A 20,894-nucleotide genomic window follows, 5' to 3' on the forward strand; every position below is an offset into this window, starting at 1 on the left:
ACTGTTTGAGTCAATATCATGATGTTGAATTGTATAATGTAGGGTTGAGTTATTCCTGTTCAAATGGATAGAGTTGGATTGTGCTGTTTATCAATGGTATAGTTGTGTTATGCAATATAAGGGGGTGTACATAACAGATGCCCTCTTGAATTCTGCCTGTACTGTTTTAATTGTTGGCCTATGAAGGGACGTCTGTGTTTATTTGACCATTGCTTCACACCTTACTGTTTTCGTTTTGCGCCATGAATGTTGACATTTATTTTTTTATTTAGTTACATTGCAATCGGTCACCATTTTAAAACAATGGACCAATCACAGGTCAAATTCTGCCCGTGAACTGATATTTTATGCTTAAATATGGCATTTTATCCTCAACATTGGTTTGACCTTTAACCCTCCTATTGCATTCAGGCCATTTTTGACCCGGTAGAGATAATAACATTTTTGTATGTAGCATCATATAAAAGCAAAATTTTCAATTTCAGATGCCATTGTAGTTTTTTCACAGTCAGCCATGATTATTTTAATCAATGAGTGAAAGTGTCAAATAACAGGATGGTTACTGAGATTAAGCGAGTAGTATTCAGCTGGTCATGTGACCACTTATATAAGGTTACTGATATGACTGCAGTCTTCATTTTAATGTGTGTTCATGATTTCCTACATATATTGCAAAATTACAATTCATGTCTTTAGAAGCTGAACGTTTTTAATGAGGAAAAATACAGAGAGCACTTATAACATTCAGCAGTATATGCAATACATACAAATACATTTAGTTTAAAATGATTGAATACAAGTACAGATGTGTAGTTGTGTTGTATAATTCTTTTGATGTTGTTTGGTTGGATAATCAAAATCTACAAAACCAAATAAATGTTTTGAGTTGTTTTTCAGCTGTAAATGGAATTAAAATGGAAATTAATAGGAAAATTACTAGAAATTCTCAATTTATATATATAAATGTAATGCAATGTTATATTCAAATGAAATTTCATATAAAAATCTATCTTCACATGTATCACACTGGTGTAGCTGTGGTTAATGTGTATTTTGAAAAGTTAAAGAAATATCAAATTAAAAAAATAAAACCGACATCATATATAATAACATTAATATTTTTCAGGTAACATGCCAAAAATATAGATCATTTTACATGTAGGAACAGCTAAGAAGTTAACAATAAGGTACAATATGATTTTAGATGAAAACAATTGGATTTTGAATGATTTATACGTTTAAAACTCCACCGGTTCAAAACTGACCCATGAATGCGAAATGTGTTTGCAGATTTTGAATGCAGTAGGAGGGCTAATATTTTTGCCCATACATTTAATAAAGAATTGTTATACTGTAGCTTACTATTTTTTATAGATGGTTTATCTCAAGCTTAAACCATGAATGTTAATCTGGAGTTGTAGCTTAGTTGTGGACAAAAAACAAGTTTGTGCTCAACTTTATCAAAAAGTTGGGGAAAGCTTGCACACTAACTGTGTAACTGTGCTACTAACAAGAGAGTTAGTCTACTTGGCAAAATACACTCTTGAAGTCACTCTTGTATCTGATCCACTCGGATGCAACTGTATATTTTAATAAACAAGGATTGCATCCGCACTTTAGTGGACGTGTATCTTGAGCGGGGACACATTCGATTTTTTTATGTACAGTAATTTCAAATCGGATCACTGCAACACACTCCCAAAAAGTTGAGATGGGCAATTTAAGACTATGACAATTTGATGAGTTGAAATAAGACGATGTTAAACAGGTGAGACAATTGTGTCATAGTTCTGTATACTGTATAAGGAGTCTCCAAAAACAGCCTATACCTTCAATAGCAAGGATCATTCGAGACTTGTTAATTTGCCAACAGATGCCTCAACAAATAATCCAGCAGTTTGAGGCAGAGAGTGCGGGTGCTAGATTGGCCCGCCTGCAGTCCTGACCATCTCCAATTGAGTGTGTGGTGCATTATGAAGCGCACAATATGGCAACGAAGACCCCACACAATTGTGCAGCTGAAGACCTGCATAAAGGATGAATGGGGGAAAATTCCACTTTTTAAACTTAAACTTGTATCTTCAGTGCCTAAATGCTTAAAGTGTTATTAGAAGAAATGTTTTACAGTGGTAAATGCTCGACTGTCACAACATTTTTGGAGCATGCTGTAATCCTCTGATTTGAAATGGTTACAAGAAATTCACAAAGTAAAACATTTAATGTGTAGTTGTAGTGCTTTCAATATAGCAAAGGGGAATATAATTTACAGATCACTCCTTTTTGTTTTTATTAGCGTTTTTCATACTGTCCCGACTTTTTTGAAATTTGGGTTGTATATGAGATTTCAAGAAGACCACAGGATTTCTTAATAATAATAATTATAAGGCAGAGGCTATTTAAATAATTCAATACTAACAGGGCATCACTGCAGTGTGTTTATTAAGAGCCCCACAGACACCACCCTATCACTGTGAGGAAATCAACCTTTATATTCATTTTATTTATTATTATAAGTAGAATTAATGAAAAATATTAAAGAGTGGAGACTGAAAACAGGGGGAAAACTGGGTCTAAAGGAGGATTAGAACCCAGGTCATCCACATAGAAAAATCACATTCCAGTGCAAATAGCTGCAATATGTGGCAGGTTTTTACACCTAGTGCAAATAGTCACTCGATGATGATGATGATAATAATAATGTTATATTATATATATTATTGATGTTTCTAATGATTTCCATCATTGCTATGCTTAAAATGCAAGCAACACAGCCCAGGTGAAAGCATCTTAGTTGACGAGAGAGGGATCCCTTCTAGACACGACCGTTTGTCCGTCAGAAGCAGCAGAGAAGTCTCCTCAAAACCACACGTCAAAATAAAAGCTAGATACCTGAAATTGATGAAATTGCAACAGAATTCTATTACAACTGTATAGTAAAATGTAATATTCACTGTAATAATGATTAATGACAATAATGAATAAATAATAAGAAGAGAAAATTAAGCAAAAGTGTAACAAGCAAGTGCATTGAAAAGTTAGTATTTTTTACTTTTTAAAAATGGTAAGATTTAATTTGAAATTGTTGAATGTTGAAATTAAACTTTAAAACATGGATTCTGCAAAAAAAACAAAAACAATAATAAAACAGATTTCAGTAGTGCCCTATTTAAAAATGGCATAATTGAGAAACACTTGAAGGAAAGATGCTTTGCTTATAATTTATTATTTACATTTGAAATGTAACTAAAGGAGTGTGTTCAATAGGACATGGCCTTATTAGCATATGTTTCCTGTGGTATCCGAATTGGTATCCCTACCTATACTATAAATTTGGTATTGTGACAACTCTATATGCATTCTTTTGTAAGTCTTTAGGATCTCAGTACTACTTTATGTTGATGCTTTATTATGAATTTCAGTGTTATAACTGCGAAGAAGAGGCGATGTACCACTGCTGCTGGAACACGTCATACTGCTCCATCAAATGCCAGCAGGAGCATTGGCACGCCGACCACAAACGCACCTGTCGCCGGAAGAGATGAGATGCACCATCTACGCCAACCCTCTGGAGCCACGTTATTGGATAGATCTATCTTAAAATCTCACCACCTTGCCCCTGCCTGAGGATTCTTTGTTTTACGCCAGCATTTTAAACCCCAGCTCTCTAGAACACTTTTACTGGGACATTTTACTGAATTGCTGTGAATGCTAACAGGGCAGTGAGTGTTGGGATGTCATGGTCCTCCTGGAAATGGTTTTATGTTTTGGAATTTAAGGCATCACTTTGCATATCCTTTTGTTTTTAAATCTTTTATTTGCTGTACGTTGGACAACAACTTTGCTTGCATACAGACTAGCTGAATGTGAAGTACTAGTACTTTTTTTTTTTTAACCTGTCTTAATCACGAGCTATGTAGATATTTGACTTTTTATAATGCGAGAATCGTGTCCGCCGCATACATTAAGTGATGTTGGTGTTTTTGAAGTCGACGGTTGGTTTTTATCAGTGGTTGTGATGTCAATATTTTGGGAACAGGGTTTAAAGATGGCAGGTCACATCTGTCTGAATGATACAATCTTCCATTAATGAATATGCATATTTTGTGGTTACACTTTTAAATAGACCTTTAAATTTGTAACAAGAAATCTTAACTTAATTATGTGTGAATTTCGGGTCCATTTATGTAGATTAAGCGTACTAAATCTTTGCCAACTGGGATCCTTAGTGAGGTTTATACATGTCTAAATCCAGTTTTAGTATGGGCATATTTGCTTGTACGAACCGTTACCATGTCCTCCCAGACAAAAAGAACATTATCTGTTGATTCCAGATCAATAAGATCCCATTCAATTGCAAGTTTTAAGCAAGAACAAAGACTGTAGAGAGATCAGAGTAAATGAAACAATCAGAAATTGCTAAGGGGTTACCCAGGGTTTTATAATTGAGAATTGCCATTCTCCTGCACTTTGTGACCTGAGGGAGATGTTGAAGTGATCGTTCACCCTTAAAGGAACATTCTGTCATTATTTACTAACCCTTGTGTTGTTCTGACTTTTTCTTCCGTGGAACACTAACTACTATTAGTACTGTGTTACCAAAATCATATTGGTTTGGAATTATATGATGTTGAATAAATGATGCCAGAATATTCTTTATGGGTAAACTATCCCTTTAAATTGTTAAAATACTTACTGCAATAACCAAGTTTTGGTACAAATGACATAAGATCTATCTATAGAGAGTTTTTGAGGAGGTTATTTGTCTATTTAGAACAGGAGAAACAATCAGCTGAAGGATATAGGTGACATGCAAACATGTGTTTTATTCAGACCCCTGGATGTACACCGATCAGCCACAACATTAAAGCCACCTGCCTAATATTGTGTAGGTCCCCCTTGTGCCGCCAAAACAGTGCCAATCCGCATCTCAGAATAGTATTCCGAGATGATATTCTTCTCACAGACTTTATCTGTTCAAACCAGTCTGGTCATTCTCTGCTGACCTCTCAAGGCATTTCTGTACACAGAACTGCCACTCACTGGATGTTTTTGGCACCATTCTGAGTAAATACTAGAGACTGTTGTGTGTGAAAATCCCAGGAGATCAACAGTTACAGAAATACTCAAACCAGCCCATCTGTCACCAACAATCATGTCATGGTCCAAATCACTGAGACCACATTTATTTTCCCCATTCTGATGGCTGATGTGAACTTTAACTGAAGCTCCTTACCTGTATCTGCATGATTTTATACACTGCACTTCTGCCACACGATTGAATGATTAGATAATCACATGGATGGATTTGTTGGTGCCAGACGGGCTGGTTTGAGTATTTCTGTAACTGGTGATCTTCTGAGATTTACTCAATGGTGCCAAAAACATCCAGTGAGCGGCAGTTCTGTGGACCGAAACACCTTGATGAGAGCGGTCAACAGAGAATGGCCAGACTTCTTCAAACTACATGTCTATGGTAACTCAGATAACAACTCAATTGTGGTGAGAAGGATATCAACCTGCGGGTTGGTGCTGTTTTGGTGGCGCGAGGGGGACTTTCACAATATTAGGCAGGTGGTTTTAATGTTGTGGTTGATCGGTGAATGTGTACCTATATTCTATTTCTAAAGTTCTAGATGTGTTTTAAATTATGGTTTTTGTTTTGCCCCCTCTCTATCTCTTCCCCTTCCCAACCAACTGTTGCACTACATGTAAATAACGGTTTGCCGCTAACCATGACTGATGATGTTTGCACGTTGGCATATGTACATTTCATGAATGCATTAACTATGTATTTGATAGTTAATGCATGCATTTGATAGTTAAAAAATATTTGTGATATAACTGTAATATGTTCCATTCCAGTATGCATGAAACCAGGTTGTGTGTTCCTTATTTTCGGCTCTCGTTAATCTCCATTCTTGCGTGTCATCGGTGATGCAGTACGTCTACTTTTGATTTTCTTGGGTAATTCGACACCACTTTGTAAGTTAACCCTTTTTTAAAATGTATTTTTTAACTTCTATTTATGCAGACACAGTAATGACTACTGAGAATTTCCGGCACCCGGCGAGAAGCCTGCTATACGAACACCTGTCTTTCATGTGCATACAAATTAATGTGGTGTAAACGTTTCCTCTCTCTGACATCACTGATGTCCCTCTTGCATTACATTATGTAACAGTACTATGTATAAATAAACATATCCACCGGTGGTAGCTTTGCATGCATTTATTTATTTTTTGCTTGTGAACATGTATTTAAAGGAATATTGTGGGTTAAATAAGCGGTGTCACCCTAATTTTGTGTTGCAGGCCGGATTGGACCAAGAGACATTCCTTGGGGGCCAAAGTTTATATTTATAAAAAATATAGTGTGTATATATGTATGTGTGTATATGTGTGTGTGTGTGTATATATATATATATATATAAAATACACACACACGCACACCGATCAGCCACAACGTTAAAACTACCTGCCTAATATTTATGTTTTTTTGTTTTCTTTTTTTGTCTCTGGAGTTTACTCAAAATGGTGCCCAAAAAAAAAAAAACATCCATTGAGCAGCAGTTCTGTGGACAGAAATGTCTTGGATGATGAGAGCGGTCAACAGAGAATGGCCAGACTGGTTCAAACTGACAAAGTGTACGGTAACTCTAACAATTGTGGTGTGAAGAATATTATCTCACAATGCTATTCTGAGATGCGGGTTGGTGCTGTTTTGGCAGCACGAGGGGGACCAACACAATTAGGCAGGTGGTTTTAATGTTGTGGGTGATCGGTGTATAACAATTTACTGTCACCGATAATGTCAATACAAGTTGAGCTCAATCAACAGCATTTGAGACCCAATGTTGATTACCACAAAAATTATTTCTACTTTTCCCTCTAAAAAAAAGCAAAAATTGAGATTATAGTGATGCACTTTCAATTGAAGTGAATTTTAAAGGGATTTATAGGCAGAAATGTAAAGTTTATAATTTATAAATTTGAAATATGTCCTAATAAGCAAGTTTTAATTACATTTAAATGCTGTTTCGGCTAAAGCAGGTATTTAAATTGTATGCTGTATGATATAAATAGGTGTAATATGATATAAAAATAATATGAATGTTTAATTATATTTTAACTAGTGTTTATGCTGCCTCATTATCATCAACAAAGCTTGTGCTTGCAAATATGTGTTCAGGTTAAATGCACTTTAAATATGCCCATATTAGAAAACCACCATATTATAATGATTTCTGAAGGATCATGTGACACTGAAGACTGCAGTAATTCTGCTGAAAATTCAGCTTTGATCACAAATGCATTTTACAATATCATTGTTTTTACTGTATTTTGGATCAAATTAATGCAGCCTTGGTGAGCAGAAAATACTTAATTTTAGACCTACACTACCGTTTAAAATAAGTCTTTATGTAAATAAAATGTATAGTCAGATTACTTTTAACTTAAAACTTGATTTTGATCATTAAGTCTCCTTACATTCATTCTCTATCCCTCATTGACAGGCCCAGGGGAGGGGTCTTTTGTCTCCTCAGGTGTGAATTACAATTAATATTCTTTATAGTTCACGCCTCCTCGCATATGACCTTTCTAACGCTAAAATTGTCTTACAAAAGTTCAATTACTATATTGTATTGTATGAATGAGTGATCAGGATGGTTTTCACATCATTTTGTAGCAAAAACTCTAGGCTACAAGATCCAATTCTCAAAAGGCTTGTGGACAAATGTTTAGTATGTTTTATATGGCATTATTTCAATTACTTACAATTTTAGTTTTTAAAAAACCATGCATACACGTTATTTTCTCAAAAATACAAACCTGTACATAAATGTTGCTCATATATTATTGTAGCCCAGTTTGTGCTGAATACAGTGTTATCAGACTTTAGCCATTAATGTGTTTTTAAGCAACTGAAAAAAGCACAAATGTCAAGGCATGTCAAAACTTCTCCAGGGCCCAAAATACCCTTAGACTCCAGAGGGTTAAAACTTGGGTATTATTTGAGCAAAGTTGTATAAATCACAGTTTTAGGGTTCACAACATTACATCATCATGGCAATAAAGTTGAAAATTGGGTTAGTAAGCAATTTATCACACTAAAATCATTCTAACATGCTTATTGTTTATCTTGTAGCAATGCTTTTGAAACAATATTTTAATGTTATTACAGATTGGCCCCATTCACTTCCATCGTAAGTGCCTCACTGTAACCCACATTTTAGCTTTTTCAAAAGAACAGGAGGGATGAGTCTAAATGAATTTGTGTTAATCAGCATTATGCCAGAAATGTTGTTGATTGAGCTTAACCTGTAATATTCCTTCAAACTTGACATATATATAAAAACAAATATGACACTGTAATACTGCGATGGACTGGCGACCTGTCCGTGGTGTCCCCTGCCTTTTGCCCAATGTTAGCTGGGATAGGCTCCAGCCCCCCGCGACCCTGTACACAGGATAAGCGGTTGACGATGGATGGATGGATGGATGGACACTGTAATAAGTGGGACACTTGCAAATTAAACAACCACAGATTATCAATCAAAGCACTTTATTGCACCATATTTTGTGAAGGTAGGCCAAAGCAGGCTTCTATAAAAGTGTAATTTAATACTTTTAATCATGTGTACAAAACAGAATTTCAAACACCTGCACCATACAAAATAAATTTTGTTTTTTTGTCTTTTTTTCTCTAACCAACAATATTTACAGACACCATGCAGACTCTCTCACACAAGTTCAGATTCCTAACAAAAAGGGAATTAACTTCACAGGTTGAAAGTTATGTGCACATTTTTTCTTTTCAAAATGGGGAAACATTTCCGTTTTGTGTGGGATTGGCAACACTAAAGCTTCCAAACGTTTTAAGACTTCCTTTCCTTTGTTTTAAACAGACAAAATAAGAGAACATTGCATTGTCACTCTTTGAATGTGTAAACTCATTTCCCATACACAGTATTAATGTCTATTACACCAATAAAAAATAAAAAACTTTGCCTTGAACTGGACCTCAATGAGGCTGATTTTTAGTACGATCCACACCTCTGCATCTTCATAATTACTTTCTGTCTGACGCCTGCTGTATTATCAAAAAAAGAACAATAAAATCCTGAATAATGTTTCATCATAACGATTTAACGGATTGACAACCATATGTAAAGGAGTTCAAAAAGGACATCCCTTCTAATGCAGCTCATACAATACAGAAGAATGGTACAATTCTCTTTTTATTCACTCATTTTTTTGTTTGCATTATTATAGCCAATTGGCCATGTTTCATGCTTTGCTTATATTGCATGTGCCAACAATCTCTTGGCTTTTATTTGGCATGTATTTCCCAAAAAAAAGCCGATAAATAAAAGAAGAGCTTAATTCATTCACTTGAGCCAACTGGGATGGAAAGTAATCAGCAACGCATTTAGGAATATATGTTTCACGATAGTGCCTAAATCTGCATTACAGTCTGGTGTGTTATAAATGAAAACGGTCACTTTGCTGCTAAAAGCACAAGCTGCACCAAAGTTACTATGTGGATATGTAAACTACTGGAAAATACAAAAATCAGTACTTTGCTAAGGACGTACTAACATTTTACTGCTGATGTTCTTGTAGTACATTTACTGTTGTTAAAAACAAATGGTAAAAAATCAAAAATGCACTTGTGTAAAAAGCCTTTGTCAATAAATAATGATGGATCACTCAAAGTAAAACAATACAAAAGTTACAAATTCAATCCAAACAAATAAAAACAACAAATAAGCAAAGTTGTGGTGCAGCTTTGAGAAGTTGTAAAAGCAGAATGTAAACAAAATTCCAGGCACATTTTTCGGGTTTGTTTTCAATCGTAATGACATCGCCATTTTGTTTAATTTAGAAAAATTAAAGCATTTGTTCGAGCTTAACAAAACATCTTTTTCATTGCTATTAGTAGTAGTCTTTAGTGATTTATTTGAAATGTACTGGATGTCTGACATCATGTCTTGAAACTCCTATTAGTTCGTATCAATCGTGTGAGTAACGTTGATCTATTCGATCAGACTGTTCTTTCTACAACCATGCAAGTGGAAATGCTTCACTGGTGATTCGTAGATCTTATTTTTATATATATATATATATATATATATTTGTATGTATATTTATATTTTTTACATAAACTTGATGTGATACTACTCACTCAAGATGATACATGTATGTTTTCAGCAATATTATTTAATGAGGAAAACATTTGCAAATGTCTTCGCTCACCAATTCTAAAAGAGATAAATAAATAAGAACTATTATCTGTACATAATTACACAATTATCAACCGACTTTGTGTTTACCTTCAGCTTTGTACAATGATATTAAACACGTAGGAATTGAAAAAGCATGGGGCGATTTTCTTTTTTATCTTCCTGCAGCTCTGAGAACATTTACAAAGATTAAAAACTAAACTGGCAAAATGCTGAAGGACGGCTGCAACATACAAATACAATTTGATTTGTACCTTTTTTAAAATGAAAGGACAGAGTTTGATACAATGTATACTTTCAACATGTTACTCCAAACTGAATTCCTGAAACTTAAAATGCACATTTCGCCACAGTATGCAGATTTTTAAAAATACCCCTTCGCTCATGTAGGGGGGAATAAAAATAAACTACGTCGCAATACCTCACATAAAAAGAACGCGACACGCACACAAGCAAAAGCAGAGGTGATTCTTCTTCCCTTCAGGAGACTGAATCATATTTTCCGTTTGGCTTTGTGATCACTTAAAAGAGTGTTTTTCTGTATTTGCTAAAGTTCGCCTAACCAGTCATGTGCAGTCAACAAAACACGCACATACACAAACATACAACGCAACAAACGCACACATACACTCATGCTACATGTTATATGCCACATAGATGGGGTCCAGCTGATCGGCCAGAAAGCCGTCCCGAAGGTGCATCCTCTGTTTCTCTCCACGAGAGTTGATGGGAATGACGCCAATGTCCACAACGACCACCACGCCCACGATCAGATAGTGCTCCTCCAGAACCGCATTAGTCACTAATGGAACCAGGTCCAATGCTTCCTGCTCCGAACCTTCCAGCTCCACGACCACCACCAGCAGGTTGGTCCAGGGAAACACCGCACTGAAACAGACCGATCCATTACTTACAATATTTTGTAAGGTTTTGAGCATCAAGTACATTTTCTGAAAATCACATTCAGCACATTTCAAGTTTAGAATACAGATCTTAAATGGGATTTTGGACCAATTACGTCTTACTAAAACAGAAACCAAGCAACAGTCAAAATGTTGATAATGACAAAAGGTTATATCAAAAACTCTGATTAACATGGAGGAGATTTCTAATCAACAATTAAGTGTATCATGAAATGTGAGGCAAAAAAATAAGGTGCGAAATGAAAAGCATACACCTTCAAATGTAAACTGTCACTATACACATTTATTTACTGTAGTCCATTGTATTTCTTCTGAACAGCCCATTTCATAACTGCTAAAAACATAAAAGGTACTTGAATTGGATGTGAGAAGGTCATACCATTCCATGATACTCTTGTGGGTGCGTATTACTGAGGTCTCGATGTCGATGGGGTGATACCTCATTCCTCTCAGCTCCATGGCCTCATCCAGAGCGCCCACTACATACAGAGCATCATGCCGCTCTGAAAATACAGAGAGACAAATTTAGCATCATCCACATACTATAAACAACCCTTAAAGGGATAGTTTACCCTTGAACAAAAAAGGAGATATATGGCAGAACTTTAGCCTCAGTCACCATTCACTTTCATTTAATCTTTTTTCTATACAATGAAAGTGAATGGTGACCGAGGCTGTCATTCTGACTAACATCTCCTTTTGTGTTCCACGGAAGACAGTAATATGTGTTTGGAACAACATGATGGTGAGTAAATGACAGAATTGTGCAGCAGTATCACCTCCGCTTGCATCTGTAAGTTCGGTCCTTCGAAGGAAGCCCAGGTAACCGGTACGTGCCCATATGGTCTGCGTATCTCCAAAGCTCAAGCGTGAGTTGAAATGATCGGACTGCAGGGCCTCATCTCCATACACCGTGAAATAACCACTGCCGTTGTGCGTGCATTGAACCCAGATCTGCAGTGACACAAAACAGTGATATTAATTCCAAATTAAATTACAGGCTCCTACAACACCGTGAGCAAATGTGGCCAAATTAGATTTTTTTTGTGAGGTTGTTTATATGACCTTTTAAATATGGCCTTATAAACTGACCTGCATGTGTAAAACACCCTACCTCTACATTTTTCTGCATACTATTTATATTTTATGAATTATATGTAAATGTGGTGCAATAAATATTTTTTACTGAAATTATTTATTACTATTTATTAATGTTATTAATGTTGATGGGGTTATTATTAATATTTACATATCTGTCTACCATATTTTACATATTTTGATGTATTAATATTAATTAATAAATAGTAATAATTTGCTAAATGACAATTATATTTTGGTAAATTATATGTATATTAATGTAACAACATTTTTATATATTGATTATTGACATTTTATTTTATCGCAACATATTTGATGGAATAGATATATTAATATCAGCTGACTTTTAAATCTTCTTGAAGAATTAACAAAGTGACGTTGATGAGTTTGCAGTTTATGAAACTGGTTTAACTGCAAAAGGAACGATTACAAACAGCAAATTCCCTGAATGTAGCATGGAATAGGTTTTTCATTCAAGCTGTCAAACCACAAAAAAAAAAAAACAATTCTACAAACGATACCCCATAATGACAACGTGAAAGAAGTTTGTTTGAAATCTTTGCAAATTTATAAAAAAATTAAAAACAAAAAAAAACGCATGCACATAAGTATTCACAGCCTTTGCTCAATATTGTGTTGAAGCACCTTTGGCATCAATTACAGCCTCAAGTCTTTTCGAGTATGATGCTACAAGCTTGGCACACCTATTTTGGGGAGTTTCTCCCGTTCTTCTTTGCAGGACCTCTCAAGCTCCATCAGGTTGGATGGGGAGTGTTGGTGCACAGCCATTTTCAATCTCTCCAGAGATGTTCAATAAGGTTCAAGTCTGGGCTCTGGTTGGGCCACTCAAGGACATTCACAGAGTTGTCCCGTAGTCACTCCTTTGTTATCTTGGCGGTGTGCTTAGGCTCATTGTCCTTTGGAAGATGATCCTTTGCACCAGTCTGAGGTCCAGAGTGCTCTGGAGCAGGTTTTCATCAAGGATGTCTCTGTACATTGCTGCATTCATCTTTCCTTCGATCCTGACTAGTCTCCCAGTACCTGCTGCTGAAAAACATCCCCACAGCATGATGCTGCCACCACCACGCTTCACTGTAGGGATGTATTGGACAGGTGAAGAGTGGTGCCTGAATCAAAATGCTGATTGTTTCATCAGACTAGAGAATTTTGTTTCTCATGGTCTGAGAGTCCTTCAGCTGCCTTTTGGCAAACTCCAGACAGGCTGTCATGTGCCTTTTACTGAGGAGTGGCTTCCGTCTGGCCACTCTACCATACAGGCCTGATTGGAGGAGTGCATCAGAGATGGTTGTTCTCCTGGAAGATTCTCCTCTCTCCACAGAGAAATGCTGGAGCTCTGTCAGAGTGACCATCGGGTTCTTTTTCACCTCCCTAACTAAGGCCCTTCTCTCCCGATCGCTTAGTTTGGCCGGGCTCTAGGAAGAGTCCTGGTGGTTCCAAACTTCCATTTACGGATGATGGAGGCCACTGTGCTCATTGGGACCTTCAATGCTGCAGAAATTTTTATGTACCCTTCCCCAGATCTGTGCCTCAATAAAATCCTATCTCAGAGGTCTACAGACAATTCCTTGGACTTCATGGCTCGGTTTGTGCTCAGACATGCACTGTTAACTGTGGGACCTTATATAGACAGGTGTGTGCCTTTCCAAATCATGTCCAATCAACTGAATTTACCACAGGTGGACTCCAATCAAGTTGTAGAAACATCTCAAGGATGATCAGTGGAAACAGGATGCACCTGAGCTCAATTTTGAGTGTCACGGCAAAGGCTGTGAATACTTATGTACATGTGATTTTTTTTTTCCCCCATTTTTATTTTTTAATCAATTTGATTTCAATCAAAGATTTCAAACAATCTTCTTTCACATTGTCATTTTGGGGTATTGTTTGTAGAATTTTTAGGAAAATAATGAATTTAATACATTTTGGAATAAGGCTGTAACATAACAAAATGTGGAAAAAGTGAAGCGCTGTGAATACTTTCCGGATGCACTGTAACTGGGGTCAGCATAGCCATAAAGAAACTTGAATGATTCTGAAAATCCTTTTTCCTGTGGTCTGAACTCACCTCCCCAAGATGGGAGTCTCCCAGTGGACCCTTGGTTTCAGGATTGGCAATGATGATTCGAACTCCAGGTAAAATCTGGTAGAGGGTGAAATTCAGATGCATCAGTTTACTCATGCAGTCAGATGGACCAAAAGCAACTGAAATAGCTGTAAAGAGAACGGTACCTTTCCGGACTCCATGAGGGGGAGGCTATGTGGAGACCCTCGTTCAACCAGCCGCACTCTGTGGAAGAACAAGCAGACTGCTGTTTATCCTTTAAATATGAGCTCATAAACATAATCATAAAAATGAAAAATGTGATTATGTTGAACAGACATCCTGATACTTCTGAATATATACAATTATATTACAGAGTGAGCTAGAACAAAAGAGTGCTGCTGTTTCGGTAAGTTTTCGGAAAATTAAAGCAAACATTGTGCCTTGGTGGAGGGTCCCAGTAAATCTGCTCGTGATGGCGGTCAAATTTTATGACACTGGCATTTTCCTACATAATTTAGTGTTACTCCAGTATAGACAACAGAGAAAAGCATCAGACACATAAACCCATATATATACCAACACAGACATATACGGTACATGAACAGATGTGTTAGCATCCCCTTGTGTCCCTTTCAGTATAGACAAATGTTTTCAAATATTTTTGAGTGACTTTTCAGTAAATATAATCTAACATAAATTGTTACATTTGGTTTCAGCAATTTTGTCTCAGTTGGTCTCATTTAACTAATTATGTCTTACATTTTATTGGCCGTTGGTCACTGTACAACACAACCCATATTGTTCAACCATCATTTCAATTATCATTCATTATTGTTTTGCAAATGTATCCACTTTGATGCCTGAATAAAGATTATCGCTTAACCTCTTACCTGTCATGCCGGAGAGCTCTCATGTCTACATACACGGTAGTCGGGTCTGGACCTGATGTCCCCTGAAAGGCATACCACACAACAATTAACCAGAATATACACATTAACATAGTTGTTTACAAAAAACTATCTATGAGTGATTTATCTAGGGGAGGTAGGACTGATCAGTTTCCTCTGAGACAACCTACTTCAGCTGTTAACTAGTTAGTAGTAGTACAGCCTACAGAACACAGACATCTGAAAACGATGAAAAAGACAATGAGTTTGAGGAAAAGGGGAGAACCAAGCAGAAAACTGCAGCAGAAACGGCCCAAAATTTTAACAATCGCCCTGAATGTCACACAGTTATAAATGATGCCAAAGGAGTTTTAGACAGCAGAGTGAAAAAAAGGACTTGTTTATGAAGCTGAAATGATAAATGTGTGGGTGTTTGTGAGGAAGACAAAAAGAGGGCTATGAACACAGGCTGACAGGCTCTCCAGAATAGCGATGTCGGTTGGTTGTTTGAACAACTAGTTAATGTTAAGGATAATAATTAATAATATAATTATGCTCCGTATGGAGATGTGACCCCCTGATCTGGCACATTTCAAAGAAATATATGGACACTAAGTGCAGAACTTCAACATTGTGACTAAGGATATTCAACAAATAAATAGGCTAAATAAGTAAAGCATCTTATTGCACAAAGCTATCAAATTATGAAAAGTAAGAAATAAGAAAGTCTTCAATACAGAGCAGCACGAAACCACTTATTTGCATCCTGTACACAGAATGATGTGCCTTAATATAACTGGAATGCTTCTGCACATTCAAAAGCACAGAACTGCAAGATAATATTGCGGGTACATTTCTTGTTCACAACATCAAGCAGTTTAAACCTTTTTTACAGCAACGTTTTATTGAAGCAGTGTCAGACAGAATCAGCAAAAGACTTTAATTTCTCCACAGCACCTCACAAATTTGGTGCTTTGATGGCTGTAACAACAGCTTATAAAAAGACTAAACCTAAACCATTAAAGAGACGAAACTTCTTGCAGAGGAATTTACTGTGATGACTATTTAATCTTAGTAGTTGTTAGTTGTTCAGCACATCCCTACTCCAAAGTTCAGAATATTTCCATGCCATGAAAATCCCCTGTATTGCAGATCTTTTGACACCCTTCTTGACTATTGGCATAAAGTATGGTCCACCCCGAAGCTTAATGTGGCCAAGAAACACCCACCAATAGTGCCTTTGCATCTAAAAAAGCTAGATGGATTACAATGAATAGAACAGAATGCAGGTGTCTCAAGATGAGTTTATTAAAGTTGAAGTTCTTTTAACTTGAAAGTCATCTATTGGTCAAAGATGTCCATCTAGCACGTTTACATAGAAAAACAATAATAATAAAAAAAAAACAGCACAGACAGACGCAAAAAGATGTTTTGTGTATCGGCCCTCAGAGAGGTAAAATCATCTGGCCAACATTAAATCAATCACAGTTCGTTTTGATTTAAATGCCATTTATAAGTGCCGTAAAAGTTTTTAGCCTTTCTGGGTCTTCCACGAGACTGTGGTGTTGAATTAGACACGCCCCCTCTTTCCAAAACCATGCCTTTCAAAGATGGTGTTGTACCGTTGAGACCATCAACGAACAGAAGAGCAGCAGTGCATCTTCTCAGGGTTGTCAAACAAAACAGTAACAAACTAGCGCCCTTAACTGACAACTGTTATGAATGGGAATATGTTGTTAAACCTGAATGATCCACTTCCAATGCAACACTATGAGAATGTACAAAAAGATTGGCAGGCAGAAAGCACATCATTTAGTTTATGCATCTCATCCACACTGTTTTCTTCCCCGAAATGGAGCATTTCGAAAGCGCTCTCATTTCTGCATACTTTGGAAAACTATGACATTAGAAAACTGAAAACTTTAGTAACATTTTTCAAATTAAAACTATTTTGAAAATGAAATGATTAGTGTGGGAGTGGAAACCCTGACTCATGGAAGTTGTGCAGCAGTCAGGCAATCTGATTGAACACAAACAACTGCTGTCTGAGTGAAAACTACAATGAATATGCATCATCTTTATGGTAAAAATGAAAGCCATAATTTTCCATGACTGATCATTATTGAATTTGCAGTGACTGTTGATTTGAAATGACTGCCATTATGAAACATTGATAAGGCCCTGCTCCGTCTGAATGAGAAGATATAAAAACTCAATTATGTTCATGAGAAAGAACAAGGTACTGGAGCATGCAACAAAACAAACTTCAAATGAAAGGGTCCCCAAGGGCAAGCAGAGGTCTCCCTCAGTTGGCCCTTCTGACGAGACGTGGTTCTTAGAGTCACATTTCAGAGTAATGACTCGTAGAGTGCTGGGGACTGTGATATTTCATGTGTAGGCCCTCATGTTCCTAACAAAGCCCTCTGTGTTTGTGATGTCACTGCAAAACAATGTGGCAGACGAGGGAGGGGAACCATGATGCACCAAATGGCCATGATTACAAAGCTCTATTCAACAGGAATGCAACAATAACATCAAAATCTTGACCCTGGTGTAAGTCCAAGTGAGCAGCAATCTCACTCCAAAGGGGGATGGATCTTAAAGCTATGTGGTAAGATCACAATAAGGGCATCTTTCCTGGACTCTGTAAAAAATTACACTGTCTGTGGCCCCCTTTACACCTGGAAAAAAAAAGAAATTGTAATAATTTACTGTACTTACCCTCAGGTTGTTCTAGATCCATAAGAATTTCTTTCTTACATGGAACACAAACGGAGATGTTCACCATAAATGCAATGGCAGGTGTAAAGGGGACATATATTAAATAAATTTGCTTCATTTGAGTCCAAGAAACTAGCCTTTAAGGTCAGATAAGCTATTAGTCTATTAGTCTAAAAAAAATTAGTCTAATTGATTCAGATGGGCACTTTTAATAGTCACACCGACCAATCAAGTCATTCAGGGTCATTCGCTTAAACTACATAAGCAAAAGCCACACATCGCAAGAATCAAGAGCTCAGACACCCAGAGGCCAGCAGCTTAAGGGGTAAAGCTACAATTGGACCCAATCAACACCCAGAGCCACATTGCGGTGAGTGTTTGGACTTCCCTACCTGATCTGCAAGCTTCCCGAGCCTGTGGGGCTACAACAGCCAGAGAGCAGATGAGAGACAGGGCAATGAGGAAAGAGGGGTCAGGGATAAAGATTTGTGGGTATGACAAAGGAAAAGAGGAAACATAAAATACAAAGGTTGAAAATGAAAACCATGGGGGGCAAAAAACAAAACAAAAAAAAACAATAACATGCAGACTGTCAAACTAATAAGGATTATTAGAGGAAATATTTGGTAATACATTTGAGTATTCTGGTTTCTTTTAACAAGGGCTGTCAATAGATACAAAAATTAGATCAAATTACTTACATAATATGGTGATTAATTGATCAAAATATTGCAAATAATCACATATATTAACTCCAAAATAAATTGAATTAAATTTATAATAGTCAAAATAATTTTAATAGATATAATAAGATAATTAAAGGTGCACTCAGTAAGTTTTTTTTATAATTAAAAAAGTTTTACACTTTTTAGAAATATGTTTAAACTAGTGCTGTCAGTCGATTTAAAACTGTAATCGTAATCACATAATTTGTTGTAGTTAATCACGATTAATCGCAGATTTTGAAACTATATACACTTCCTGTCAAAACAATATATAACTATATAATGCTTTGTTAACATTTTCCAAACAAAGCCTTCCATAGTATAAAGATAGAAATGCACTAAAATAGCACCAATTCAAGTAACATTAAACATTTTCCAATATCTAATTGGGAGATTGACTAATTGAATAGGTTGCATTTTCATTGCTATGGGCATTAAATCTCTTAAACTCTTATCCTCCACAATATCAATCTGCCAGTAGACTGTGGCTATCCACTTTCCTACATCATGAATCATGAAGCTGCGTTCATGATTCGCATCAGGGCATCATCCCCAGTGTCAAGCACAGCTTTTGAACAAAAACATCTCATTCTGTGTTTTGGTGATAGTTAAGAATTGCCGTGCTTCTGTGGTAATTAAAATGTGCTTCACATAGACTAAAAAATACTTGATTTCTATCACAAGTCCCATCTATGGTTGTTTTGTACATCAAACAGCATTGAGAGGTTCTTTCTCCATCATTTTATCACTGACATGGAAGCAGAAAGTTGTGTGTTTTCAAAAGTGTGCGTCAGTGTAAAGACTCCTTCCAACAAGAGTTTATGCCGGTTAATACTGTATTAATGGTAAATACGTTAATCGCAATGAAGAAAAATGTAAGTGATAAACCTTTTTAATTAATCGGATGCCTTAATGCATTAATTTTGACAGCTCTACTTTAAAATGATGTACTGTTCACTCACTTCAGATGAAGATCCAGTCATGTCAGTAGCTCAATAAAAGCTGTTTAATTTTTAAATTGAGCGGGTCGCCCCTTTATGCTGACAACACATGACAACCTGTGTCAGTAATTGACTGACTTACTACCACTAATAATGACAATATTAATAACTTTATACGTTTTACGTTTACTTTATACAGTATATTGCTTTCAGCCATTGCTTAAACATAAAAGTACATGTAAACAAAATTAACAAAAAACAATATAACAACAAACACAAGATACTGTACATACTAAAGACAACAATGGAGCCCAAGTCAACAGTATAATCAGAGTTTGATCCACTAGACAGTCCAAACAGAATGAGTGCAAGTGGAAAGATAAATTGCCCTGATGAAAAAAGGTCCCTGCTGGAGTGATGAAACAAACAGTTTGACTGAAGCTCCGGCTCGGATCACAAACAGCGTGACATCATTTGCCAAGCAAGAACACATGACGGCCTCAAACACCAGACAGCTCGCAAGTCTTGGCAGTCCTGTCACAGTCCAGTGTGATCCAATCCATGTAAATTAGGTTGGATTGAATCCAAGAATGTATATGGATATATTGATGTGAAGTATGAGATGGAGAAAAACACAGACTAATAGTAACATAAAGAGGAACATAAATTGGTGTGAAGCGGCAGCACTTACTAAACAAAATGTTTGCATCCATGACGATAGATGTCAGTACAAAGTCCAAAACCACTGGTACAATTGGACCGAGTAAGAGCCAGCTAAAAGCTTTCTAAGTGCACCTTTAAGACAATTTGTTGGTAGGAATAAAACAATAAAGGGTTTAAGCCATTATATATATTTATATATAATTAATCGCACTGAATTAAAACACTTAATTGACAACCTTACTTCTAATAACTTCTTAGGAGGTGTGACAGTGTACAGACAAAAAACACAAAACTTTTGACATTGTCTCCATTCTACTCTCATCCCACAACCCAGAAGTTATTCAGAGAATCTTATGATATAATAGTCATTAGGTAGCACTCCATATCATTAATATCTTTAGTATGTAACTATAGAATCATCCCTAATATGACTAAACACTGTGGAGCTTTTAACCTGGGAACATAAGAATGAGAATAAGAATTTGAATGGATGTTTTACTACAGTTCAACACAAAAGTATTCTGACAGGGTGCTCTGGACACCGACATGAAGCAGAGGGCACTTATTTTGCAATAATGACTGGTTGACTGTACATTACCCTGCAACAGATCCTCACCAAATAAATAAA

The 20,894-nt window shown here is 36.3% G+C and overlaps 2 protein-coding genes across 13 annotated transcripts in view; one reads left to right on the plus strand and one right to left on the minus strand.

The window, feature by feature from the left end:
* The window catches only part of LOC127634060 (zinc finger MYND domain-containing protein 11-like), a 32,513-nt gene extending 26,300 nt beyond the window's left edge, over positions 1 to 6,213 (plus strand). For all 5 annotated transcript variants that reach the window (XM_052113469.1, XM_052113472.1, XM_052113468.1 and 2 more), the window contains one exon: positions 3,420 to 6,213. In XM_052113469.1, the coding sequence (XP_051969429.1) occupies positions 3,420 to 3,542 (123 nt within the window). In that variant the 3' untranslated portion in view covers positions 3,543 to 6,213. The remainder of the gene's footprint in view (positions 1 to 3,419) is intronic.
* A 121-nt stretch (positions 6,214 to 6,334) lies between these two features.
* The window catches only part of LOC127634058 (disco-interacting protein 2 homolog C-like), a 150,132-nt gene continuing 135,572 nt past the window's right edge, over positions 6,335 to 20,894 (minus strand). For 4 of the 8 annotated variants that reach the window (XM_052113462.1, XM_052113460.1, XM_052113459.1 and 1 more), the window contains 7 exons: positions 18,330 to 18,359; positions 15,220 to 15,281; positions 14,515 to 14,572; positions 14,351 to 14,425; positions 11,946 to 12,120; positions 11,546 to 11,669; positions 6,335 to 11,131 (listed from right to left, as the gene is read on the minus strand). In XM_052113462.1, coding sequence (XP_051969422.1) covers positions 10,879 to 11,131; positions 11,546 to 11,669; positions 11,946 to 12,120; positions 14,351 to 14,425; positions 14,515 to 14,572; positions 15,220 to 15,281; positions 18,330 to 18,359 — 777 coding nt within the window. In that variant the 3' untranslated portion in view covers positions 6,335 to 10,878. The remainder of the gene's footprint in view (positions 11,132 to 11,545; positions 11,670 to 11,945; positions 12,121 to 14,350; positions 14,426 to 14,514; positions 14,573 to 15,219; positions 15,282 to 18,329; positions 18,360 to 20,894) is intronic. The other 4 variants (XM_052113466.1, XM_052113465.1, XM_052113463.1 and 1 more) reach the window with 1 other exon arrangement.

This window comes from Xyrauchen texanus, chromosome 41 (genome assembly GCF_025860055.1).
Source record: "Xyrauchen texanus isolate HMW12.3.18 chromosome 41, RBS_HiC_50CHRs, whole genome shotgun sequence".
NCBI classification, from domain to species: Eukaryota; Metazoa; Chordata; class Actinopteri; order Cypriniformes; family Catostomidae; genus Xyrauchen; species Xyrauchen texanus.